The sequence below is a fragment of the Balaenoptera physalus genome (assembly GCF_965194825.1).
Source record: "Balaenoptera physalus genome assembly, chromosome: 16".
Classification (NCBI taxonomy): domain Eukaryota; kingdom Metazoa; phylum Chordata; class Mammalia; order Artiodactyla; family Balaenopteridae; genus Balaenoptera; species Balaenoptera physalus.
Window position 1 is genome coordinate 53,764,980 of NC_138898.1, and position 26,325 is coordinate 53,791,304.

The 26,325-nt window shown below is 55.4% G+C and overlaps 2 protein-coding genes across 2 annotated transcripts; one reads left to right on the forward strand and one right to left on the reverse strand.

Annotated features, from left to right (window-relative positions):
- Window positions 1-19,952, forward strand: MMP25 (matrix metallopeptidase 25). Its single transcript, XM_082429263.1, has 10 exons — window positions 1-394; window positions 810-942; window positions 2,407-2,542; window positions 2,649-2,941; window positions 7,902-8,078; window positions 8,162-8,246; window positions 8,413-8,495; window positions 8,793-8,945; window positions 9,023-9,280; window positions 9,433-19,952. Exons 1-10 carry the CDS (start codon window positions 305-307, stop codon window positions 9,681-9,683), a joined length of 1,659 nt encoding a protein of 552 aa, XP_082285389.1. The 5' UTR covers window positions 1-304; the 3' UTR covers window positions 9,684-19,952.
- On the reverse strand, window positions 19,788-23,889 carry ZSCAN10 (zinc finger and SCAN domain containing 10; the record flags this gene model as incomplete). Its single annotated transcript, XM_082429156.1, has 1 exon — window positions 19,788-23,889. Exon 1 carries the CDS (start codon window positions 21,183-21,185, stop codon window positions 19,788-19,790), a length of 1,398 nt encoding a protein of 465 aa, XP_082285282.1. The 5' UTR covers window positions 21,186-23,889.
- Window positions 23,890-26,325: the final 2,436 nt, after the last annotated feature.

The following is a 26,325-nucleotide window of genomic DNA, read 5'->3' on the forward strand; positions in this document are numbered from 1 at the left end:
GGCGCGGACAGGACCGGCCCGCATCCCCGAGAGGCGGCCGTCGCGGACCCGGAGCCCGAGCTTCCGCCCCCTTCCCGCACCCTCTCAACTCTGCCGGCCCTCCGCTGGACGCCCCTGTGCCCCCCGCGTCGTGCCTCCCAGGGTCCCGGATCCCCGAGCGGCCCCCCATCCCCTCGCCCACTCCTCGCATCCCGCGCAGGGTCCCCTGAGCCTCTCTGGGCCCCTCATCTCCTCCCCCGGATCCCCAGGGCGGCGCGGGTCAGGGCCCCTCGAGCTCCGCCGGCCGCCAGGGCAGGACCGCGCCATGCTCCGGCTCCTGGCGCTCTTGCTCCCGTTGCTGCCGCCGCTCGCGCGAGCCCGGGAGCCCTCCGCGCAGGACGTGAGCCTGGGCGTGGTGAGTGCCAGGGCTCGCGGGCTCCTGGACCTGCAGGGGGGCTGGGAGAGGGAAGCCGGGGCCTGGACTCCCGGGTTCAGAGGAAGCTGGGGGCGGATTCAAATGTCCAAAGAGTGACCGGGGATGGAGACAGGGGACCCGAATTATTGGATCCGTCAGGAGGTTCGGGGCCCGAATTTGGAAATCTGGAAAGGGGCTAGGGTGGGGAGGTGGGGACTCTTGGGAACAGATGAACAAGGGCAAACCCAGGGCTGGAGGGCCTGTACCTTGAGATAGGGAGCAGGCCAGTACCCGGGGCTGAGGACTCTGGATTATCCATGTCTGGTGAGAGGTGGGGCTTCCAGGATGGTGGTGGGAAGGGAAAGTCCCATCTCTTCGACCTTTCCTGCTTCCCCCGTTCCCTCCTCTGGTCTAGGACTGGCTGACCCGCTATGGCTACCTGCCGCCACCTCACCCTGCCCAGGCCCAGCTGCAGAGCCCTGCAAAGCTTCGGGATGCGATCAAGGTCATGCAGAGGTTTGCGGGTCTGCCGGAGACAGGCGTCCTGGGTATGTGGCTCCCACCCCCTCCCCCAGCCCAGCCTCCGCACCCAGCCTGACCATTGTTGCCTACCCGACCAACCGCAGTTTCTAAACCTCCCGTGTATCTGAATCACGGGCGCTATGAAATGCTGACCTCAGGTCCCAACTCGGAGGTTCTAAGATATTCCTCTTTCAGTAAATATTTATCAGGAATCTCTTCTTGATAAATGACATGTGAGGTCATTTCAGGCTCTGCTGGTATAGTGGTGAACAAGGTAGATGAGGTCCCTGCTTTCACGGAGCTAACATTCTAGAGGGAGACACACACAGATCAACAACAGAAATATGCAAACTAATTTCAGATAGTGTGAGCATTCTGATGAAAATAAAATGCTAATGGTATTCAGGGAGCTGGTCTGGGAAGGGCAGGCCCCTCTGAAAGATGTCATATGAGTTGGGAGGAGCTCGTATGACTTGAAGAATTCGTAGGACACTAAGAGGAGGAAACAGCCATGGGAAGATGTGGGAAAAGATTGTCCCAGGCAAGTGCAAAGGCCCTGTGGCAGACACTGGCTTGCATGCCTGTAATGAAAGGAGGACTGATGAGCTAAACAAGAGCCTGATCAGGGGCCGTGAAAGGTGTTTCGGTTTGATTTCAAGTGTGATAAGAAACCCTGAGCGGGTTTGAGGGAGAGAGGCAACTTGATGTGATTTGCAATTTTAAGCTTCCTCTGCTTACTGCTGGAGAATGGAGGGTGGGGAGCACTCAGACCAGGAAGGAGGCACGTAGTGTTCAGGCAACGATGTGATGAGACGCAGCTGAATCCAGGGTGTATATTTTGGAGGTAGAGCTGAGAGCCTCGTCTGTTGGGTTAAATGAAAGGAAGAGAGAGGTGGAGGGGTCCTGTCCAGCTACGAGGGGAGGTAGGACCCTTTTGGCAACAGGATGTGCTCAACTGCTCTTTTTCACCTCAACCTTCACTTGGAGTGAGGGGACGGCTGGGGATGGAGCCAAGCTGGTAAAGGGGATTCCAGGAGATCTGACCTAGGAGGGGCTTGCACAGGAGACCAGAGACCCATCTGGCCTGGGGACTTTCAACTTTATCTGGATGTGATGGGGACTTGGGAGCTAGCGTGTGAGGTATGGGCAACCTCCCAGGGGGTTCCAGCCTCCAAGAGAGGAGTTCTCACTGCACCCCCAGGGTTCCTTTCTCTAGAGGCCCGCGGCCAGGGCTCAGGGAAGCAGGATGCCCAGGTCCTGGCCTGAGACTCTGAGTCCATGCAGGGCCATGCAGAGGGTGATACTACCCAGAAGGGCAGTGTCATAGTCTGGTATGAGCTGGCTTCCAGAATTATATGGCCTGGGTTCCAATCGAAGATGTGGGGCCTTCTTGGGCAAGTGTTTGAAGCGCTATGAGACTCAGTTTCCCCATGGAGAAAGTGAGCTGGTGCCTACTGGTGACCCCCCCTCTGCCACAACCTCTCCCCCAGACCCTGTGACAGTGGCCACCATGCATAAGCCCCGCTGCTCCCTGCCTGATGTGCTGGGGGCGGCGGGGCTGGTCAGGCGGCGCCGCCGGTATGCTCTGAGTGGCAGCGTGTGGAAGAAGCGAACCCTGACGTGGAGGTAGGTCCTGGCGCCCTCTCCCACCCTGGGCCTGCCTGACCCAGCTTCGAGTGAGTGGCTGCCTTCTCTCTCCTCGGCCCCCCTCACTCGCCCCTCCTCTTTCCAGGGTAAACTCCTTCCCCCAGGGCTCAGTGCTGAGCCAGGAGACAGTGCGGACCCTCATGCACCATGCCTTGACCACCTGGGGTGTTGAGTCAGGCCTCGAATTCCAGGAAGTGGGTTCTCAGGGCCCGATGGAGCCTGACATCCTCATCGACTTTGCGCGGGCCTATCACCAGGACAGTTACCCCTTCGACGGGCAGGGGGGCACCCTCGCCCATGCCTTCTTCCCTGGGGAGCACTCCATCTCTGGGGACACCCACTTCGATGATGAGGAGACCTGGACTTTTGGGTCAAAAGGTACAATCTCCCCTCTTCTGAGAGATCCTCTCCCCACATCTGTCTGTCCTTAAGAATTAAGTTTAAATTACCTTTATTTATGGAGACTGTATCAGTTGGGTTTCTCCAGAGAAATAGAACCAGTCGGATGTGTGTGTGTGTGTGTGTGTGTGTGTGTGTGTGTGTGTGTGTGTGTGTGTAGAAAGTGATTTATTTTAAGGAATTGGCTCATAGGATTGCAGACGCTGGTAAGCCCAAAATCTGTAGGGCAGGCCTGCAAGCTGGAAATTCAGGTGACTTGATGGTGCACTTTTTTTTTTTTTTTTTTTTAAGTATTTGTTTATTTATTTATTTATGGCTGTGTTGGGTCTTCGTTTCTGTGTGAGGGCTTTCTCTAGTTGCGGCAAGCGGGGGCCACTCTTCATCGCGGTGCGCGGGTCTCTCACTATCGCGGCCTCTCTTGTTGCGGAGCACAGGCTCCAGACGCGCAGGCTCAGTAATTGTTCACGGGCCCAGCTGCTCCGCGGCATGTGGGATCTTCCCAGACCAGGGCTCGAACCCGTGTCCCCTGCATTAGCAGGCAGATTCTCAACCACTGCGCCACCAGGGAAGCCCGATGGTGCACTTTTGAGTCCCGTATTTGCAGAACAAGCCAGTTGGAAACCCAGGCGGGATTTCTATGTTGCAGTCTTTGAGGCAGAATTCCTTCTTCTCCAGGAAACCTCAGTTTTCGTTCTTAATGCCTTCAACTGATTAGACGAGGCCCACCCACGCTATGGAGGGTGATCTGCTCTACTTACTGTCAATTGAATATAGACGTTATCCATGTCTATAAAATAACCTCCACAACAATATCTAGACTGGTGTTTGATCAAGCATCGGGGCACCATGGTCTGGCCAAGTTAACACAGAAAATTGCCCATCACAGAGTCCTGTTAGATGCTCAGCTCCATGGTGGGGCTGAGGACTTAAAGGGGCAAAAACACAGCTCTGCCAGTAGCTGAGTCAGAAGAGTAACTGGCAATTGCTACACATGGTGACCCAACCACGGGGAATCACAACAGAGGAAGTCCTCAAGCCTGGGGGTGCTCAAAGGAAGGCTGATCCAAAGCTCTTGAGTGCCGGGGACTTCCTGGAAGTGGTGACTTTGTTTGTTCCAAACAAAGTGCTGAGTGCCAACTGGTGCCCGAGGTCCCACTCTCCCGGCGTATGCAGGGCGGGGGGGTGGGGGGTGGGGGAGAGGGGACACATAAGAAAGCACAAGCCAGTGAGCTCTCCGAGGCCAGGGGAGTCAGGGGTGGGAGCACTGGGGGGAGAAACAGCCTGGGACATTTGGGGCTGGAAGGCAAAAATATGGTGTTGGGAGGGGACTGCAGAGGCTGGAGGGCAGGTCTCACACCATGAGGGGTCTTGGACAGCACATGGCGGGGTCTGGATGATAGGATTCTGAAGGCAGTGGGAGCTGTGGAAGGTTTTGCATTCTAGAAATACCACTGGCTGCCATGGGGGGCAAGATAGGGACAGGGAGGCAGGAAGCTATCTTGGGGTCCAGGTGAGAGATGATGGGGGGGATGGGAGTGGGGGCAGAGGGCAGTGGGCAGCTCTGAGGGGAGTCTAGTCAGGATGGGCAAAGATTGGGATCTGACTGGGTTCTGGGGGCAAAGGGGGTGAGGATGGTTGGGTACCAGCCAGGTTTCTGGCTCAAGGCCCCTGGAGGATGGTGTCCTGTTAATGCAGGTGGGAAGTGGGGGAGGAGGAGGAGCAGACTCGGGAAGGCAGGGGTGAGTTCAGGTTGAGATGTGTGCCTGCAGTGCTGGCTGGCTGGTCAGTGCAGGTGGTGCGTTAGTGGTCGGGTATCTTGCACTAGAATTTGGATTCCTCCAACTTAGGTCAGGTTCCCCAGAACTGGAGCTTGAGAGGAAAATTCTTGTGCAAGCAGTTTTTGGGGGCATGTTCTCAGGGGAAAGGGAAGCAGGAGAGGACTGGGGAAAGAAGCTAAGCAAGGATGTGGTCTCAGCTGGACAGGAGCCTGACCCCGCAGGGAACACTGGAGCATAAATAATGCCACAGGGTTGGTCCTGCCTGGAGGAAGGGGGCCCAGCTCGTCCAGCCCCCGCCCCCCCCCCGCCCCCACATCCATCAGCCACTGGCTGCAGACTGCTCGGGGAAGGGGAGGCTGGGCCAGGAGGGAGAGCCATTTCCTGGGGAAGGGGGCGGCGGAGGATGGGCACACAGGCTCTGTAGAGGATTTGGGTGAGGTGCAGATCACATAGATAGACAAATCCACCATAGGGAGGCTGTGTAATGCAGCATTTAAGATCTCCGGGTTGAAGTGGAACTCGAGCCAGGGTTCCTCTGCCTGCTGCGTGTATCAGTTACTTGACCTCAATGTGCTCAGTTTCCTCATCTGAGAAATGGGGATAATAATAGTATGTGCTGGTCCCATGGGCTTGCAGATTAGACGAATAATTCACCTACAGCTCTCAGCACAGGGCAGTCTGTTCACTGCCAGCTGCTATGAGCTGGGTCTGGTGGCAGATTTGAGAGTTGGCAGTACTTGGGGGTAAGGTTCCAGGAGAATGTAGAATGTGAAGATCAAGTTCAGAGCTGTGGGGCGTCCCACAATTAAGAGGAGGGTGGCAGGGAAGGAGGAATGAAAGGAAATGGAGAAAAACCAGGCTGAAAGGTGACCAAGAACAAAAGCAAAGGAGGAAGTGGACAGGAGTGAGCAGGGCAGCAAATCATCCAGTAAGTTACTTACGCCTGGATCTGGCCCTCTGGGGACAAAGTGACCTTAGTGCCCACAGGCTTGGTGGGTGCCAGGAGAATCTAGACCACAGAGGCATGAGAGGAGCTGAGGAACTGAAGGCTGAGTTCAGACCACTGACCAAAGAACTTGTTGCGGAGGGAGAAGGGATATGGATGGGGGGCAGACAGGTCCAGGGGGTGTCTTAGGCTGAGGGAGTCTTGAGCACTCAGGGACAGTGGATGAGCCAATAGAAAGAAAGGGGTGGGGCATGGGTGCATGGATCATGGATTAATGGATGGATAAATGGATGGATGAACGGACACACGGATGGATGGATGGACAGCTGGATGCATGCATGCATGAATGCAGTGATGAACGGATGGGTGGGGCATTGTCCTTGTCCTGGAGGAGGTGAGCGAAGCAAGGACCTCCGCCCAGCGCACGGCAAGAGGCAGGAGGTGAGCTGGGGGAGATGAAGCTCTGTGCCCAATGCACAGGAAGTTACAGATTACATCAGCGGCCTGTCTTGATGAAATAGGAAATGCATTTGTCAGCATTTGTCATCTAAGAGTTGGGAGCTGGGGCTGGGGCTGGGGCTGGGTAGTGGCTGAAGGGGCTATGAGTCTGGAATTGAAGCTGAGTGGAGAGAGCAAAGGAGCTGCCTGCTGAGGCTGTGGGCAAGGATGAGAGGAGGTGCCGAGGACCCCCAGAGATGGGCACCAGAAGTCTCATGTGGCTGGATCTGCATGGTTGTGTAATTTCCCCAGCTGAATAGCGTGAGAAGGGTGCAAGAAAGGGGTGCGGCCAAAGGAGAGGCAAGGCGGGGTGGGGGGGAGTGGTGAGATATGAAAAGGATCTACCTAATTAAGACGCCAAACGTCCTCCAATTTCTTAGAAAAAGCACTCAGTGCAATGAGAAAATCCACAGTCAACATGGGAATTCATCAGTACTTATGAGTTTGACCAAGACATCTGAAATCACTGCTGAGCTAGCTGCAGAACAGCACAGCCAGGGTACCAGCTCTGTCATTTAACTTGACCTCTCTGTGCCTCAGTTTCCTCACTTGTAAAATGGGGATAGGAGGTAGAGGTTTGTGAAAAGTAAATGCGGACAAGTGTTTGCTACTCTGCTTATGACTCACTCATTTCATCCTTAGATTCTCACCTAGTGGCCTTGAGGGGTGGAGAGAAATTTGCTTTTCAGTTCACCAGGTTACTTCTAATAAACCCACATGCAACACTGCTCACTCTAGTTAGAAATTTCCATGAAGTAGATCAACATCTGGGGAAATCCGTACCTCCAGGCGGGGCTGCTTGCCTCTCTTGCTGTCTCTGTCCCTCCTTGGCCTCTCACTGGCTCAGGAATCGATGAGGCGCTGGGGTTTGGCCAGCAGCTGGGAGTGTGGATAGGCTCGGTCCTGGTGCCTGGGCTGTGTCCCCAAGGAAGAGGCTTCTGTGGTCAGAGAGGCTGGGCGCCGGGGCTAGCAGGCTGTGGTTGGAGAGTGCCTGCTGGAGCCTCGTGTTCTGAGAGGGATGAAGTCTGCAGTGGTGGGGAGGGAAGGCGAGGACCCTAGGGAGGTGGGGGTGGGGGTGGAGGCTGTGGGAGAGGGAGATGGGGGAGGGGAAATAGAGGACTGAGGGGTTGTGGGCACTGGGGGGGGGGGGGATGGACCCGGGGCGGCGGACCATGGGGCGGGAGTGGGGCCATGGAGTCTGACCAACATTCCCCGTGGGTGGGAGTGGGAAGGGTGAGGAGGGGTGGGGGGCCTCTGCCAACAGACTGGAGCTGTAAGAAGGGTACTCCAAGGGCTGGGGCTCCCTTAAGAGAACTGCACACACCCTGAGGCTCCTGATTCCCCCAGAATGTTTCTGTATGTTGCCTTCTTGGGGGAAGGGGCTTCATCAGTGTAAAGCTGCTCCTTCCTCTATCCACACTGTTTCCTCCTGCTCTTCCCCCAACCTGCTCTGTGGGTCTTTTCAGACCGGCACCCCAGTATCTAGCACTGCCAAACAAGGCTACTCAAGAACATTTACCAAATAAGTGAATGCAGAGAGGAAGGATAAAATGGCTGGGGGCGGGGGGCGGGTGTCTGGGTAGAGGAGGCCATGGTCACCTCTGAGGGTCTCCTGGCTGTTTCTGCCCAGCAGAAGGCCCCATTCCCCGGGGCCTGGGAGTGCTAGGGGTCGGGGTGGGGCACAGCTCCAGCCCATTCTCCCTCCCTCCCTCCCCAGATGGCGAGGGGACGGACCTGTTTGCCGTGGCTGTTCATGAGTTTGGCCACGCCTTGGGCCTGGGCCACTCCTCAGCGCCCGACTCCATCATGAGGCCCTTTTACCAGGGCCCGGTGGGCAACCCCACCGAGTACCGCCTGTCCCAGGACGACCTCGAAGGCCTGCAACAGCTCTACGGTACAAGGAGCGATGGGGTGCTCGCCGGGTAGCCTCTGCAGCAGGGTCAGGGGACTCACCGCTCTCTAACGGTTTATCCACAGGGAAAGCACCGCAAACCCCACTTGACAAGCCCACAAGGAAACCCCTGGCTCCTCCTCCCCCGCCCCCTGCCCTGCCCCCGGACAGGTGAGTATCCCTCCTGCTGTGAGGCCTTGGGTGAGCTCCCTAACCTCAGGGTCCTTCTCCACGAGATGGGCAGGTAAGAGTCCCTGCCTTGTAGGATGCCGTCCAGGTTAAGTAAAGGGAGAGGGGCCCCCCAACCCTCTCTGTTCACCTCTCTTTTCCTTCCCAGCCCCTCCCAACCCGTTCCTGATCGATGTGGTGGCCATTTTGACGCCATCGCCAACATCCGAGGCGAAACTTTCTTCTTCAAAGGTAAGTGACTTCGGACCTCTCCGACCCCATATAGTTGGCTTCCTACCCACTTAGAGTGACCCGCCGGGGCTGTGAGGTTCGCAGGGATGCGGGACTTTCAGTGCTGAAAAGGGGAAAGCCCTGGACCAGCCGGTCACCCTAGAGCCACTGCAGCCTTGATTTTCAGATGGACCTGCCCACCCTGCGGTGGGAGGGGAAACCTAGCGCTGTGTTCGGGCCACACACTGAGGGGGGTGGGGAGGAGACCTCCTGCCGTCTCATCTCACGCCCACATGCCCACCCCTTCTTCCCCCGTAGGCCCGTGGTTCTGGCGCCTCCAGCCCTCGGGACAGCTGGTGTCCCCCCGGCCCGCCCGGCTCCACCGCTTCTGGGAGGGGCTGCCGGCCCAGGTGAAGGTCATCCAGGCCGCCTACGCCCGGCATCCGGACGGCCGGATCCTTCTCTTCAGCGGTGAGTGAGGCTCGAGGCGTGGCTGGCTCCGGGCATGCGCAGCGCCGCTCACCTGCCCCTCCCTCCCACCCACTCAGGTCCGCAGTTCTGGGTGTTCCAGGACCGGCAGCTGGAGGGCGCCGCGCGGCCGCTCACGGAGCTGGGGCTGCCCCCGAGGGAGGAGGTGGACGCCGTGTTTTCTTGGCCGCTGAACGGGAAGACCTACCTGATCCGGGGCAGGCGGTACTGGCGGTACGACGAGGCGGCAGCGCGCCCGGACCCCGGCTACCCGCGCGACCTGAGCCTCTGGGAGGGGGCACCGCACGCCCCCGACGACGTCATCGTCAGCAACACAGGTGAGAGAGAGCGCCCGCGGGGAGAGGCCGAGGGATGGGGAGCTAGAGGACATCCCGGGGGTTTGGAGAGCCCTGGGGAGAGAAGCCGCACGGGGGGAGGGGGGAGGGGCAGGCCTGGACCAGCCCCTGAAGCAGCTGCTCCCTCCCCGCAGGTGACACCTACTTCTTCAAGGGCGCCCACTACTGGCGCTTCCGCAAGGGCAGCGTCAAAGCCGAGCAGGACTCCCCCCAACCAATGGGCCCTAAGTTTCTGGACTGCCCCGCCCCCAGACCCCCCAAAGCGACCCTTAAGCCAGGAGCCTGCGACTGTCAGTGCGAGATCAGTCAGGCGGCAGGGCGGCCGTCCGTGCCCCCGCTGCTGCCCCTGCTGCCCCTGCTGGTGGGGGGCTTCGCCTCCCGCTGAGGGGTGACCGCCCACCACACGGAAGGGACCGGATCTCCCACCGCGGGCCCTCTGTCCCCGGGGGCGGAGCTCAGCGAGGATGCTGCTGGGCGGATGCGGGTGGAGTTAAGCCCAGGGAAGGCCAAGGGGTGGTGACAGGACTAGCCCTGGCACTGAATGCCCCACGTGTTTGGCCTCCTAGTTCTCTCCTCTCCCTCCCCTGGCAACCCGAACTCCGGCCTGGCTTCGACCCCGCAGGACTCTTCTTTTCCCGGAATACCTAGCCTTTCCCGGAGCTCAGCCGGCTGACTCCCTGCAGCCCTGGACCCGCCTGGCAACAGCAGCTGTCCCAAGCTGTTCGGGTCTTTACAGGACAGGCCTGCCCGGGACGCTGAACCCCAGGCCGCCTCTCCACCCGCTGCTCTGACGTTTCTCACCCTGTCCTGCTTCCATGAAGTCCCAGTCAAGCCATATTGGTGGGGACCCCAAACCCAGCCCTGAGACCACCCCTGAGCACCAGTGTCCCAAGTTCTGGGTGACATCAGTGGCCACATGGATGATACTCCAGAATCCCGCCCCAGTGGACTTCTTTCTGGTCACCACGCTGGTACAAGAAATGCCTACGTTCAACAGGACACCATCCTGTCCCTAAAACACCTCTCCCCACCTCCACACCTGAGCCTCTGCCACCTCCTTCTGAACTGCTTGGCTCCATCAGCTCAATGCTGGTGGAAAGACAGTGGACTGGTCCCCTCTCAGTCCAGGGTCACTGGCTCCTCAGCTTTCCTGGGTGATGAGTGGGTGGAACCTGGGCCACCTCATTGACCACCCTGCAACCTCCCCCCCGCCCACTCTCCACAGAATTCAGGATCTAAATCAGTGCCTCTGCAACTATGCTTTTGGAATATTCCACAACAGAATGACTCACTAAACTTAAAAATGCAGATTCCATGCCCTCGCTCTGAATGCTCACTCTAGGGCTGGGGCCATGAATCTGCATTTGAACAAGCTGGGGTGGGGGTGGCCCTGCTGGGCAAGGGAGCTGGGCCAGCGGCTGTCATCTCTGTGTCTCTGCCTTGTGGCTTTTCTGTGTTTCTGCCATGTTTTCTCTCCCAGGGGCCAACCCCTTCCTGTTGTCTACAAAGCCCAGCTGATGGCCTTGGTTGAGAGAGGTCCACCCCCCATGTGTGGAGTCACTTAGCGGCCACTTCTTTGGTTGGTACCCAGCTTCAGCGGCCCCACAGTGCTGCCCAGAGCTGAGGCCAGTGGGGATGTTGCCCACCTTGGTCACGAGCAGCAGACCAGTAGGAGGACGACAGCCAGGTGTCTTCAACCAGCCTGGGACCTGAGAATTCAAGGCGACCAGAAAACCATCTGGGCCTCTGTTAGGATCCTCGTGAAGTATGAGGAGGAGGAAACTTGTATTTGAAGAGCTTGTCAGCCCCACCAGGAGGACAATAAAAATGACGGGAGAGAAAGCCCTTCGTTTCTTCTGAGCACTGATGGAGCTGGGGCGAAGTTCGGTGGCAGGAACCTGACAGACCCAAATCACTCTGATTTGCAGAAGAGGTTGGACTCCAGCGTTGATGGGAGACAGGGTGGATGAGAATGAATGGGAGGAGGAACCCAAAAAGTTGGTTGAAGGGAGCCCAGAGGAGGGATGTCCCATGAGAAATTTGAGGCTGCTTTCACTGCTACGATGGAAACTTCTTCTCCAGCCTTTAAGACTTCATTAAGTCTGCTACACAAAAATGCCACATTAAATTGAATTATATTATTTAAAGAACAGTACAGTCCCATAATAAAAATGTAAAACTTCTGTGTTTCAAAGGAGACCATCAGAAAAGTGAAAAGTCACCCCAGACACCCTTGTCCCTTGTACACCCCCTTCTTCATACACTTTCTCCCTAAATGCAGATTCTTTAGGTGCAAACAGGCAGAGCTTCAGACTGCAAGTCAGCTCTTCCAAAATGACCCTGCAGCAAACACTGCAGGATTCCACCCAATGGGGGCTCTGGAGTCAACAACTCAGACTGAAGTGGATGTTGGTGCCAGGGGCAGTGGGAGGGGATGGGGAGTGAGAATTTCATGGTTGCGGAATTTTGGGTTTACAAGATGAAAAGTTCTAGGGATGGTGGTGATGGCTCCACGAGAAGGTGAATATATCTGATGCCTCAGAAACGTGAACTTAAAATGGTGATGAAGTTAAAGGGTATGTGACATGTGTTTTATTTCACGTACAATAAATTCTTAAAAATAAAAAAAAAAAAAAGTGAAAAGAATGGGGAAAATTTTTTTGCAAATGATATATCTGATAAGGGACTTTTATCTCATATGTATACACTACCCTGACAACTTAACAATAAAAAGACAAATAACTCAATTTAAAAATGGGCAAAGGGACTTCCCTGGTGGTCCAGTGGCTAAGACTCCACGCTCCCAATGCAAGGGGCCCAGGTTCAATCCCTAGTCAGGGAACTAGATCCCACAAGCATGCCTCAACTAGAGATTCCGCATGCTGCAACAAAGATCCCTCATGCCGCAAGACCCAGAGCAGCCAAATAAATAAATAAATATTTAATTAAAAAAATAAAACCTACTATTTAAAAAATCATTAAATAAAATAAAAAATAAAAATGGGCAAAGGATCAGTGTATACATTTCTCCAAGGAAGACGTACAAGTGGCCCATAAGCACATGAAAAGATGCTCAACATCCTTAATCATCAGAGAAATGAAAATAAAAATCAGAGTGAGATACCACTTCACACCCACTAGGATGCCTAGAATCAAAAAGACATAATAGTAAGTGTTGATAAGGATGTGTGGAATTTTGATACATTACTGCTGGGAATATTGAATGATTTGTCATTTTGGAATATAGTCTGGTGGTACCTCAAAAAGTTAAAAACATAGTTACTGTACGACCCAGCCATTCTACTCCTAGGTGGAATTCATGAGAAAAAGCATGTCCACACAGAAACTTGTACATGAATGTTCATAGCAACATTATTCATAATAGCCAGAAGGTGGAAACAACCCAAAAGTCCATCAGTGGATGAATGGAGAAACAAAATGTGGTCCATCCTTACTGTGGGATGTTGTGCAGCCATAAAAAGGAATGAAGTCCTGGTACACGCTGCCACATGGAGGAACTGAAAACACTATACCAAGTGAAAGAAGCCAGACACAAATGGTCACATACTGTATGAGTCCGTTTATATGAAATGTCGAGAATAGGCAAATCTATAGAGACAAAGTAGATTAGTGGTTGCCTGGTAGCGGGCACTGGAGGATGATGGCTTAGGGGTGTAGAATGGCTTTTTTTTTTTTTCTGGCTGAGCAGCGTGGCATGAGGGGATCCGACCAGGGATGGAACCCATGCCCCTGCAGTGGAAGCATGGAGTCCTAACCACTGGACCGCCAGGATAGACCCCCAGAATGGCTTTTTGAGGTGATGAAAATGCTCTGAAATTGATTGTGGTGGTGATGGTTGAACAGTTCTGTGCATTGAATTGGGCACTTTCCTGGGTGAATTGTATGGTATGTGAATTATATCTCACTAAAGCTCTAAAGAAAATGGCTCAGTCCATGATGAAACACAAAATGCCTTCAGATGGTGGCCTTCACGAGACAGACATGGAGGGGCCGAGTGTCACGTCTCAGGGAGCCAGGTTTCCAGAGATGAAACCAGAAATACGACTTGCAGCTGAAGCGGGAACTGCTCCCTTCTCTCCCTCCCGCCCTGGAATTCAAAGATGGCTCAGGGAAGATCTGGACTTCCTGGGTGGGGAAAGGGGTTTTCAGACAATTGAATGGGCTCCTAAGGGGCAGGGGATGTTAGCTGGGGTCCAGTGAACCCAAGTGAGGCTTTCACCAAGGAGTGGGACTTGTAGGTCTGTCCCTCTTGGGCTCACACGAGTGGCCCCCTAAGGAACCCTGTTCTTCTTCAAGGATATTACAGGTTGAAGTGTGTTTCCCTGAATTCATATGGTGAAGTTCTAACCGCCACTACCTCAGAATGCAACTTTATCTGGAGATGGGTCATTACAGAGGGAATCAAGTTAAAATGAGGTCCTTAGTGTATGCCCTAATCCAGTATGACTGGTGACCTTATAAAAATGGGGACTTAGGAGACAGATACATGTCTAGGGAGGATGCCATGTAAACATGGAGATGGCCGTCTACACGCCTAGGAGAGAAGTCTGGAACACATCCTTCCCTCAGGGCTCTCAGAGGAGCCAAGCCTGCAGACACCTTGATTTCAACTTCTAGGCTCCACCGAGAGAGAATAAATTTGTGCTGTTTAGACACTGGTCTGTGGCAGTTTGTTATGGCAGCTCTGGGTCACTAATACAGTCAGCAAGGCCATGGCCGTGCTGGGCTGTGAGGGGCTGTGGTTGCAGCTGGGAGGCAGGCCAGGCTGTGAGAGATTGGGCCAGGGAGAGCCCTGCCGTGGTGGCTCTGGATTGGGGGGCTCCCAGAGGGCTCAGGGGCATCCCCCATATCTTAACCCGCAGCTGGGTGACGTCCTTCTCCAGAGCTCCAGAAGATTCCTCAGGCTGCTGTCTCAAGTCTGGACTTTCCCTCTGCCCCTCCCCTCTCTTGAGCTGATGGGTCAGGGGTGAGGCCCGTGCTGGGCTCAGAGATTCCCATCCCAGCTCAGGGTGGAGGGGCGAGAGCCAGGGACCCTGAGTGTAAGGGACATGCCCTCCTCAATCCACACCCCTCAGACCTCTGTCGCTTTGTCTTTCTTTCCATCTATCTCTTCCCCTCTCTGTCTCTGTTTCTGTCACACACACGCAAACACACACAGCTGACCCTGCATCCTGCCCCAGGGTGGCTTCACCCTCCCCCGCCCCTCTCTCTTATGCTCTTAAATCAGTGGATCTCAGGGGGCAGCAGACAGCTCAGCTGGGGCTCTGGCTGGAGGAGCTCAAGGTCACTGGCTCAGGGGAAGCAAAAGTTGGGGGAGGGGGCTGATCTGCAGCCAGAGGACTTTCCAGGGTGGTGGGACAGGCTGCTTCTCTGGAACCCTTTTCCTCACACCTGTTCCTCCCACCAGGTCACAGCAGCAGAACCCGGAGCCACCATGTGCTTCTCCAAAGTGAGTGAGAGGGAGTGATGGGGGGGAGATTGGGCCCTAGAGTCTCATTTCCCCCATGTCCCCCACCCCCACCAGCCCAGCCCCCACCCCTGCTGAACGGTCCACATGCACCTGCCTCTGTCCCACCCTCCCTGGGCCCTGGGGGAGCCACTGGGGAAGCAGAGGGTCAAAGGCATGTGACCTGTGCCATCAACAGGGCCCAGTCTCACAATGACCCTGTTCGAATGCTCTGCTGTCACCGTCTTGAAATCCTGCATAATTGTGGACAAAGGACCCTACAGTTTTCTTTTGCTCTGAGCCCTTTCCTTTATGGAGCACGTCCTGTTGTGGGCCAGTATTCCTGTCTGGGAGGTCAGTTATGGGGGGCAGCTCTGTGTGCATGTCTGTGTGTGCAGGAGCACCAAGGAGTTATGGGGCAAGGGTGTCACTTTAGGAATTAGACTGGACATGCTCGTGGGGGAGCTGGAAATGGAGGGTCTGCAGTGTAAGAGGAATCAGCCATCCCCTTGGACCCTGCCTACACCCTGGAAACCCGAGGGTAGAGGCTGGGCAGTGCTTTCTGAGAAACTTAAAAATATTCTTCTCAGGTGCCTGGATTAGCAGCTGAAGCCTGCACTGGCCTCACTGTCTATTCTTTCCCTTTGGGGTGCCTTCCCCCCTCCCCCCACCACACCACTCCCCCCACCTCAATTCTGAGGGTGACCAGATGCTCCAGGGAGCTCTGAGCCACGCAACACGGGGATCGGGGAGAGTCTCTGCGGGATGACCCAGGGCTGAGTGGTCAGGCTCAGTTAGAGGGTCAGGAGATTGTTCCCACTGGCCCCCAAGGTGTTCTTTTGCCCCGTTGTGTGTGACACTGGGCTGACAGGGTGGTGCCCCTGGTGACACAAAGTGTGCAGACAGGTGCCTTGCACACGCTGTGAATGGCACTGACCACCCAGGGGCCGGAAGGCAGTGTGGACAGCGCCAGATTGGGACCATAATGTGGAGTCTTGTGAGGGGTCTGTGGGGCGCCTCCCACCTCCATGGTGGAGCCAAGTGTCTGGCGGGGAGGGGCTGGAGCCCGGGGGCCTGCAGGGTCAGCGGTCAGGTAGAGCCTCAGACAGGAGAGGACAGTGCCAATTCCTCCCCGTTCAGCTCTCACCGGGACCACAGAGGGCTAGGGATCTGGGAACCAGGTTGACCCTGCACACTCAGCGGCAATGGTCCTACTTGTATGTGTGTGTGTGTGTGTGTGTGTATGTGTGTAACAGGTCTGGGGGAGTTGTCAAGGTCACATAAGCCTGAGTGTCACTGTTACCTCCACAGGGAGTCCCAGATAACATTGCTGTTCTGAGGGCCAAAATGGTAAGAACTTCTTCCGCATGTGTGGTTGGGGGATGCAGGAGGCCTGGCTTCTGCTGGGTGAAGCTGAGAATGTCCTGGCCCACCTGAGACGCAGGAGGGAGAAGGACCAGGCCTCTTTGTCCCAACTCTGTCTCTCTTCACAGCATGAGTGTGTGGACGACTTCTGTGATGACTTCCAAAGTCAACCCCAAGCAGACACACAGGTGGGTCAGTGCGCCCCTATTCCCCTTGCCTCCCCAGTTTAAGTGTGGTGGGTGGTTTCTGATGATGGTGATGATGGTGAAAGCTCAGCACCCAGTCCTTACACTGGACAAAATTCCTACCTGTGTGGCAGGTGAGTGCACAGGTGGGGGATACAGAGGCCCAGGGATGCTGAGGGAGGTGTCCAAGTCAGAGGGCAATTGATGGCAGGGCAGGGATGCCAGATTCCTGGTCCCCAGGCACGTGCGCTGAACCCTCACCTTGCGGTGAGGGGGGCACAGATGAGAACAGGCTGGGGCTTGGGGTTTGAGACTGAAAGTGAGAGAGGGTGGGGGGATTTTAAACGGAGCGTTGTTTTCCCAGCAGGTCGAGTCAGTCCTAGCAAAGCTGGAGATGAGTTTGGGCCTTGCCCCTCCCCCAAAGAGTAGCCCCCAGGGTTGGATCAGCCAGGTTATCTGGGCTACTGTCTCCCTTTGGACTCACCTGGACGCATGGGAGGCCACAGTGGGGACCACAGACCTCAGCGGCAGGGGCAGGTGTGCAGCGTCCACACTTCCTCTCCCCAGGACCAACTCAGTGAGAACCTGCTTGAAGCTGTGGATGCTGAAGTTCACAACAATGTACGGGTGAGTATGAGCCACTGTCACAGCCCCTTGCTTCCCCTCCACCTTGCTCTCTCTCGCTGTTGGCACTGCCATGTGTGCACATAGCTCCCCTGAGTGGGGGTTGGAGGCATGGCCCCTGAGAGCTCAGGAGGTGCAGCCTTGCTGGCACCGGCCTCCCCGCCCAGCACACAGTGGCCAGAGCCCTGCCCTGAATTCACGATGATGAGCCCCGTGGGCCTGGTGCTGGGCTCAGAGGCCAGTACGCCAACAGGCAGGTACACCTCACCATGGTGGTTTACGCCTCGAGGGGAATTGAGGGGCCAGGTCCAGCCTCTGGGAAAAGTCCTGGTGTCTATGGAGCTGTTGGCAGGAAAGCAGGCAGTTTCCATTTGCGGGCTTCTGTGTCCCAGACTCTCACAAAGGCTTGGAGGCCTCAGCCAGGGTCAGGACCTGGGGCTGCATCCCCCCTAGGGGAGTCCCTGAACAGCCTCCCATCCCTGCAGGAATTCACCCCCTTGCTTGGTGAAGTGCAGCAGGAATTCCGTTGTAGAATCCGGAGGCCCTCTGGTACTGATAATCCAGGGGACCAGAAGCCGGGGAAGAGCTTTTGGGACAGAGCGCTGAGGCAGTTCTGAGAACGGCTGCAGGAACTGAAGTGGAAGTTTTTTGTTGCGCTTGCCTGCCTGCGGCAGAAGGTGGCTGCTGGCCTACAGGCCTTGCGCAGTGCAGTTGAGGCCATCTGGGGAGAGTTGAAGCGTTTCTTCTTCTCTGTGGGGCAGTTCTTCAAGAGCCTCATCCAGGTCTAGGGAGCCCCACAGGGTCCGGGAGGAGATTGGCCTCATGTAGAAGCCAATTTGATTTTCCCCTTCTCAGTAAGAATCTTCTGAAGCGACCTTTGCCCTCCTGCTCGCCCTTGACCCATCCTTGCAACCTCCCTCACCTCCTGTCCTTCAGGGAGGACACCACCCTGCCCATCAAGCTCTCCCCACCCGGGTTTCCTTCTCCAGGTCTGACCTGCCTGTCACTGTAGTGCTGAAATCCTAATAGAAGTTGATTGAACCAAATGGAGTGCCTGTGGGGATGGAGGCTGGGGGCCCAGTGGTGACAGGCAGAGTTCGTGGGTCAGATGGACCCAGGTGGGGGTCCTGGTTCTGGGTGAACGAGGACAAGCCACCCGCCTCTCTAATCTGTAACTAGGGACACTGGTCAAGGACTGACTCGTGGTGAGGACTGGACCATCTCAGGCCAGTGCATTGCTTATCGCGGTGCCTGAGGCATAGTAGGTGCTCAATAAATGCACACTCCTGGGGCACAGGGAGCTCCGGGGAGGGGCTTTGACCCCTCTTTTCTTCTCCTGATCTCCCTCTTTGGGCCTTCACCACTCCAGCTGGGGCCTCGCAACTCCTTGGTCTTTCTCCAAAGATCAGAGCCCCAGGAGCCAGGGAGGGTGGGGAGGGAGGGTGCACCCAATCCTGGGCCAGGAGGGAAGGCAGAGTAGGAGGGGGGGGAGTGGGGTCTCTGGGCCTGTGGCCTCCCTCACCTGGGCCTGCAAATAAAGACTGGGAGATCCGGGAGCAAGGCCTGAGGGCCAGCCATGCTCACCATCTCTGAGGCCAAATTCCCCTCCCCCCAATCTCGCCAACCTCACCCCACCCAGCCCTGACTTCCTGCCTCAGGCGTGCTCACAGAGTAGCTTTGCCTTTGGGGATTCTCTGTAACCCACTCTTCCTCCCAACCCCTGAAGTCTGGACCTTCCCTAGGCTCAGAGCTTTCCCTCCCAACTGTGCCTGAGAACCACCTCTACTTTCCCCAGATTTGGGGCTGGTTCTCCTTCAGTCCCTTGAGCTTTGGTTGATGAGTTCACTTCCTTTCCACAAGCATTTGCTAAGGAGCAGTCATGTGTCAGGTTGGTGGAGGGGCAGTAATTAAAATACAATATGTTTTGAGTGAAAAGTGACAGACAAAAGCAGGAGGTGCATGTGTGCTCTGGAGCTGGGGTGGGCAGCTTTTCTCTCCTGTATTTTTACCAGAAGACACATAATTTAAAATCTGTCCACCAGAGGGAGAGGCAAACCAAGTCAGCCTGATGGGCAGGAAGAAGGTGGGCAAACCTACAAGGCAGCTTTAGGTTTAGAGGAGTATGATGGTTAGGGGTCCCCAACTGTCAACCTGACTTGGCTGTGGGCAGGTTAGTTTCTCCTGTTAGCATTTTCAGTTAGAATTAGTTACCAATGTTACAGAAGAAGAGGTTTCCCGTATTAATCCAGAATCTGGGATTTTAAGTTTTATTCATTTTAATTAATTTAAACAGCCACATATGGCTGGAAGATACTGTATTGGACACGGAGGGTTAGTGGTAGACTCCAGAGAAGAAAAAATTCCGGGGTGAGATTGGTTGGCCTTACCAAGAGCTGCCTGTGACAGAAACCCTCCCCCCAACTCCCAACACACACACACACACACACACACACACACACACACACACACACACACACAGTCTGAGCCTTTTCAGGTGGGAGGAACTCCCCCTGGACCTTCTCCCATCCAGCCTGCTTTTGAAGGGGTGGGGGAAGGAGAAATGCATCACCGTGATACAGTGGGGAGGGTAAAAGGTGGCATTTTGGTGCACTTAAAAAAAACATAAAGAGGGACCACTTTGAAGAAGGCTGTTTTACTTTGGGTATTTTAAAATACATTCCTGAGGCCTGGAAGAGTTCCCTGTGGGGACGGGAAGAACTACTGTGCAGGGTCGGTGGAGCCAGAGAGAGGCGGCTGGGGTGTGGGGGCAGCGCCATCCACTGCAGCCTTGGAGGCCAGGCACACCGGGAAGATGCACGCGGGACAGACCTGGCGGAACCAGGCGAAGCTAGTACAGGGTCTCCCGGGCGTGGGTTCTCAGGTGGCGCAGCAGGTGGGAGTTGCGGCTGAAGCTGCGGCCACACTGCGTGCAGGAGTAGGGCCTGGCCCCCGTGTGCACCAGCATGTGCCGCAGTAGGTTGCAGCTGCGGCTGAAGATCTTGCCGCACTCCAGGCACTCCTGGGGGGGTTCGGCCTGCCCAGATGCGCCCTCGTCCCCCGCCCCGGCGTGGGTGGCCAGGTGGCGCTGCAGGTGGGCGTTGCGCCGGAAGCTCCGGCCGCACTTCTGGCAGCTGTAGGGCCGCTCGCCCGTGTGGCTGCGGCGGTGGCGGGCCAGGTTGGAGCTGTTGCGGAAGCGGTGGCCGCACGTGTCACAGACGTGAGGCTTCTCCCCGGTGTGGATGCGCTGGTGGCGCGCCAGGTGGGCGCTCTGGCTAAAGCCCTCGCCGCACTCGCTGCAGCGGCAGGGCTTCTCCCCCGTGTGGCTGCGCCGGTGGCGGGCGAGGTCCTGCGTCTGGCTGAAGCTTTTGCCGCACTGGGCGCAGTGGTGGGGCCTCGGGCCGCCGTGGGTCAGGAGGTGGCGGGCGAGGCCGGCCCTTCGCATGAAACGCTTCCCGCAGTGCGGGCAGCTGTAGGGCTTCTCGCCCGTGTGCACCCGCTGGTGGCAGACCAGCTGGGAGCTCTGACTGAAGCTGCGGCCGCAGACCTGGCAGGAGAAGGGCCGCTCGCCTGTGTGCACACGCCGGTGTGCCCCGAGGTGCTCGCTGCGCCGGAAAGCCTTGCCGCAGTCGCCGCACACGTAGGGCCTGAGCTCGGGCCCGGGACGCAGGCTGCCCGAGCACTCGGAGCATTGGTGGCCCTGGTCCTTGGCGTGGATCCGCAGATGGCGCTTGAGGCTGGAGCGGCGCTGGAAGGTTTGGCCGCAGTGAGAGCACAGGACGATGGCCAGCTCGGGGGGCGCTGGGGTCTTGGTCTCCGGGGCGCCTGAGGGCTTTTGGTCCTGGGCGTGCGCCAGCAGGTGCTGCATGAGGCGGGCCCGGCGCTGGAAGCCCTGGCCGCACTCGGCGCACAGGAAGGCGGGCTCGGAGGAGTGCGTCTGCAGGTGTTTGCTCAGGTGCGAGCTCTGGCGGAAGCGGTGGCCGCAGAGGTGGCAGGTGTGCGGCCGCTCATCCGTGTGCGTGCGCATGTGCAGCTTGAGGATGGAGCTGCGGCCGAAGCTCTTCCCGCAGCACAAGCACAGGAAGGACCGCGCGCCCGGGTGAGACCGCAGCTGGTGCGTCTCCAGGCGGGCCAGCTGTGGGAAGCTCACCCCGCAGTCTGTGCAGATGAACTTTATCTCCGGCTCCGACTTGGGGGCGCCCCCAGCCACTTTGACCTCGAGAACTTCACTCCTGTCGGGAGGGGACATTTCTCCACCGGGGCCGCCCACCTCAGGGCCAGGGCAGAGCGACTGAGTGTGGGGCTCTTCCGCTACCCTGGGACTCTCTGCCTGAGACTTTGCTGAGATGGCAGCGGGCCAGGACACCCCTTTCGGTTCCTCTTCTTTAAACGCCTCGTCTGGGGTTCTGCCTCCAAATCCTGGGAAAGAAGCAGAAAACAGGACAGGTCAGACCTTTTCGGAGGCGCTTCTGGGAATCGCCAGAACCTCAGTGCCTGGAAGCAGAAAGAATCCCAGAATCCTGCAAAGCTGGTAGGTGGGCAGAGGGTGGGTAAAAACCAAATAACATACAGTTTACTGTTTTAAAGTGTATAATTCTGGTCCATTAGGTCCATTCAAAATGTTGTGCAACCATCACCACTATCTATGTCATTCTTCCAAATGGAGACCCATACCCATTAGCAAGCCCTCCCATGACCACCTATTTTATTTTATTTTATTTTATTTTAGCTGTTGTAATTAATTTTACTGAAGTATAGTTATTTATAATATTGTGTTAATTTCTGCTGTACAGCAAATGGATTCAGTTATAGATATATTCTTTTCCATTACGTTTTATTAGAGGATATTGAATATAGTTCCCTGTGCTATACAGTAGGACCTTGCTGTTTATCCAGTCTATATATAATAGTTTGCATGTGCTAATCCTGAACTCCCAATCCATCCCTCCCTCCCACTCCCTTCCCCTTGGCAACCACAAGTCTGTTCTCTATGTCTGTGAGTCTGTTTCATAGATCAGTTGATTTGTGTCATATTTTAGATTCCACATATAAATGATATCATATGGTATTTGCCATGACCACCTTATTGATTGATTGATTGATTGATTGGCCATGCTGCACAGCTTGCGGGATCTTAGTTCCCTGACCAGGAATTGAACCCGGGCCCACGGCAATGAAAGCCCAGAGTCCTAACCGCTGGATGGCCAGGGAGTTCCCGACTACCTATTTTAAAAGCTCAAAGTTTTGGGGGTTGATGATTAGACCCAATGAGCCTTAAAATAGCCCTGTATAGATACAGACATATCAATATATATCTATATAGATATATATATCAGTATATATTACCTCTTCAAAATAGTCCGTTTTTTGCCAAAGAGGTCAAAAAGTCAGGTCGGGACCACCCCTGACAGGCAAAGAAAAACCCTTCAGTGGTCATAAACCCGGGAAAAAGGCCTCTTACCCAGAGGATGCACAGGCCAAGCCTTCTTTGCTGGGACATCTTCAAAGGTTAGGGACTCCTGTGACCAAAGGAGGGGCAGAGATTGTCAGTGAGTGAGGAATGGGGCTCTAGGACCTGAGGGGGATGAAGAACTTTCAAGGTTTAAATTAAGAAAAACATGGATTTGCTAAAACTTCAGAGGCAGAGAACATTCCAGGGCGTGAGATCGACCTGGAGTGAGGGGACCAGTCCGGCTCACCAGCACAGCTGCCAGCTCCTGATCTCCAGAGTTCTCCTCTGGCCACAGCTCAGGGCCCTGGGGGGCTGACAGCACTGGGGGAGAAAGAAAGAGCTGTTAGAAGCCAGTCCTACCACCATGTGGCTCCGAGGACGTGCACCCATCGTCAGGGCCCTGTGACAGGCATCTTGGCTTGCCCCCATTCCTGTCAACTAGGGAGGCTGCCCGCTTCCTTCCCCACCCTCACCCACCTGGCCCCTCAGCTCCCACCGCACACCAGGCCTCCACCTTCCTTAGACCCCAGATCCTCACCGCTCTCCTGCGTGGCCTGCAATGTTCTCCTGGGACCTGGGCTCAATGGCTGCTTTGAACTTGGGGGACATCTCCAGGCCCCCATCTCAGCAGGCTTGGAGGGCACTGGCTGGGACAGCGAGAGTTCCTGCGATGGCTCCAGGGCTGGAGGCCCTTCTGAGGGCACTTCCTTCTTGGGGCTGTGGCTGGAGACTTGGGAAGAGCCCCCCTGTTCCTCCAAGGTGACCTCTGCACGGGGACAATTCTTGCCAGCATTAAAACTAAAATCCTGTTCAGAACACATCCATGTTAGGTGACGGACAGGACGGTAAACCAAGTCCTACTAACTCCCTAGGGCCATGGGACTGAGGAAAGGTGAGGGTCAGACAGGGAGGGAGTTAGGAGGTCAAGAAGGAGCCGGCAGAGGAAGGAAAGTGGGGTTTAGTGACTTCCTTTTTTTTTGGCCTCACTGCGCGGTGTGCAGGACCGTAGTTCCCCGACCAGGGATCGAACCCACACCCCCTGCAGTAGAAGCGCGGAGTCTTAATCACTGGGCCGCCAGGGAAGTCCCAGCTCAGTGATTTCTTAATGGGGTGATAAAGTCCCTGTCTTTCCACCTGCTGTCCAGCCCACCTGGCTGCCCCCCTCTTACCAGCGGCCCCACATTGCTGGACTCCCTCTGGACACCCTCCAACAGCAACACCACCTCTTCGCCATCCCTGAGCTGCTGGCCCTGGAGCCGGGCCAGGAGGTGTGGGGGCAGCACACTCAGGAACTGCTCCAGCACCAGCAGCTCCAGGATCTGCTTCTTGGTGTGAAGAGCCGGCCGCAGCCAGTGGCTACAGAGCTCCCGGAGGCGGCTCAGGGATGCCCTCGGCCCCATGTCCTCCTGATACTGGAAGCACCTGAAGAGCTGGTGAGCCACCTCGGGCCGGGGCCTGGCCTCTGGCTGCCTGGGGTCCTCCTGGCCGGCAGCCTCCTCCTCCTCCAGTTTGACTGCTCCGAGCTGCTCTGGCTCCCATGCAGCCGGGCCTGGTTCTGCAAGCATCCTTCACCTTGGGGACACCTCACAGTGGTTGCTCCAACTCTCGGGTCTCTCTCCCGCTTGGCTCCCACACCTGGGGCGTTAAGGGATGCCTACAGATGTGGCCCCAGAGGAATCGTTTCTCGAACTGGTCACGAGTAGTGGCTCAGCCTGACCAACACACCAAAAGGCAGAGAAAACGGATTGTTCAGTATTCTCATTCCCTCCTGCAGCATTTAGAAGTTCACCTCACTTTACCCCAGTGATCAAAGTTGGCATTCGTGAGAGAGGACAGTCTGGCTTTCCCTGCCTCTTGATGTGGTGCCACGGGGAGTACCTGGCACCACCGAAGATGGGTCCTTGCCAAAAATGTTCCATCGCGATCCAATCCAGCCTTTAGACCCAACTTCCAGGTTAAAAGGCATTGCAGGGAATAAAAACAAGTTGGCAGAGAGGCTAAGAGTGATGGTGTTTAAAGGTACAAACTTGTAACAAGTAGTAAATAAGCCATAGAGATCTAATGCACAGTATAACAAATACAGACAATAATATTGTACTACAATATAATTACGTAATATGATACATATCATTACATTACAGTCATATTATAATATATAAATGCTGTATATCTTAAACTTGCTTAAGGTTATATGTCAAATTTATTAAAAAAAACAACAACAAACAAACAAGTCAAATGTCCCTTGGGGAAACTACCAAACAAATCCCAAAGACAGGACATTATGGGAAACAAGTGGCCCAGGTTCTTCTGAGTCTGTTATGAAAAATAAGTGCATATAGGGGACACATTGCTCTAGAGGAGACTAACAGCTGATATAACCAAATGCACGAAACTTGATTGGATCCTGATTTAAAACAAAAAACAAAAGGCTCTAAAAGCTATTCTGGGGTCAGTTGGGGAAATCTGAATATGGGTGGAGCAATGGGTGATAATGGAGATGACTACCAACTTCTGAGATGAGATTCCAGTGTTGTGGTATGTAGGAAATTTCTTTATTCTTAGAAAATATTGAAGGGTTTGGAAGTGAAGGGGCATGAGGATTCAGCCACATTTATGGATCAACAAGGCAAATGTGGCAAAATTATAGCAATTGCTGAATCTGGGAGATGGGTGTATGGATTCATCCATTCATTGCGTTGCTCTTTCAACTTCTCTGGAAGTTTGAGAATTTTAAAGATAAAAGGTTGGCAGGAGGGGGGAGTAGTTCACACATGTGATCGCTCCTTGACCAGACTTCCTGACCCTCACTTTCTGGCTCTGGAGGTGGTTCTCAGCAGTCAAGGCCAAGGCCACCCAACTGACCAGTGCAGGGCTGAGCTCCCACTTGGTGTTCCAATCTCCTTCCCTCCCTGGGTTCCATCCCTAGAGACAGGCTGGGATGAGCCGGGGAGCTGGGATGGGTGGGTGGGTCTCCACATGGGACTGAAGCTTACTGCTTGCAGAAGTCTGTGACAGATGTGTTCCCAAGGCAGGCCAAAGCAGTCTCACTCACTTCAGAGGCCTCTAGTGGGTGCACCCTTGGGAGCTGGGTGATGGCAGGAGAGGCAGTCATTTCCCTTTCTTTCCTAATTTTTTTTTTTTTTTTTTTTAGTTCTGGATTCTTCCTTGGTCTACCCCTCTGGGACGTATTCATCCCAACCCTGTGAGTCTGGCTAGCATTAAAAGAAAAGTGCTTCTAACTCACCAACAGAGGGCACTGGTTCCATAGGACTATTCCTTCCTTTTGGGGTAGGCGAGACCTACCTAGGGTGAGCTGACCCAAGTTCAGCACCCACAGGGAACTCAGTTCAGTTATTCAGGACAACCCAGAAGGTTTATTCTTCGGATATAGAGGATATGGAAACCCAATTTCCAACGTGTCCCTGCCCTCCCTGCTCTCCAGCTTCAGGACTGCAAATGAGCTTCTCCCAAACCTGTCCCCCACCCCCACCAGGAACATCGCAGGCAGAGGAATGGGAAGAAACCCTCCTGCATCACTTCCCACCACGTAAAGGGAGTGGAGCGGTGCCCGACACCTGCTAGAGAGTACACGTCGGGTGTGCCTAATGAGAACACCTTACTGTTCTCATTACTGAGTAAAAATACAAACAACCACAGCTAACAGCTCATCCTATCACTGACCCATTTTACAGCCCAGGACACCCAGACTCAGAGGTACAGACATTTCCCCAAGAAGACAGCCCAGCCTTGACAATGGAGCCAGGGAGAAGTCAGCCTGGTCAAGAGCTTTGGATAGTTTAAGTCCCCTTCATTCAGGGCTGAGGGATCTCTGAACCTCCTTTTCAGGTGGGGTGAGTGGGGTATGATGTGGTAAAACAACAAAGGAAACCCGTGTGTTTTAAGTCTGGGCCTAGCACTTCCCGCACAGGGTAGAGGG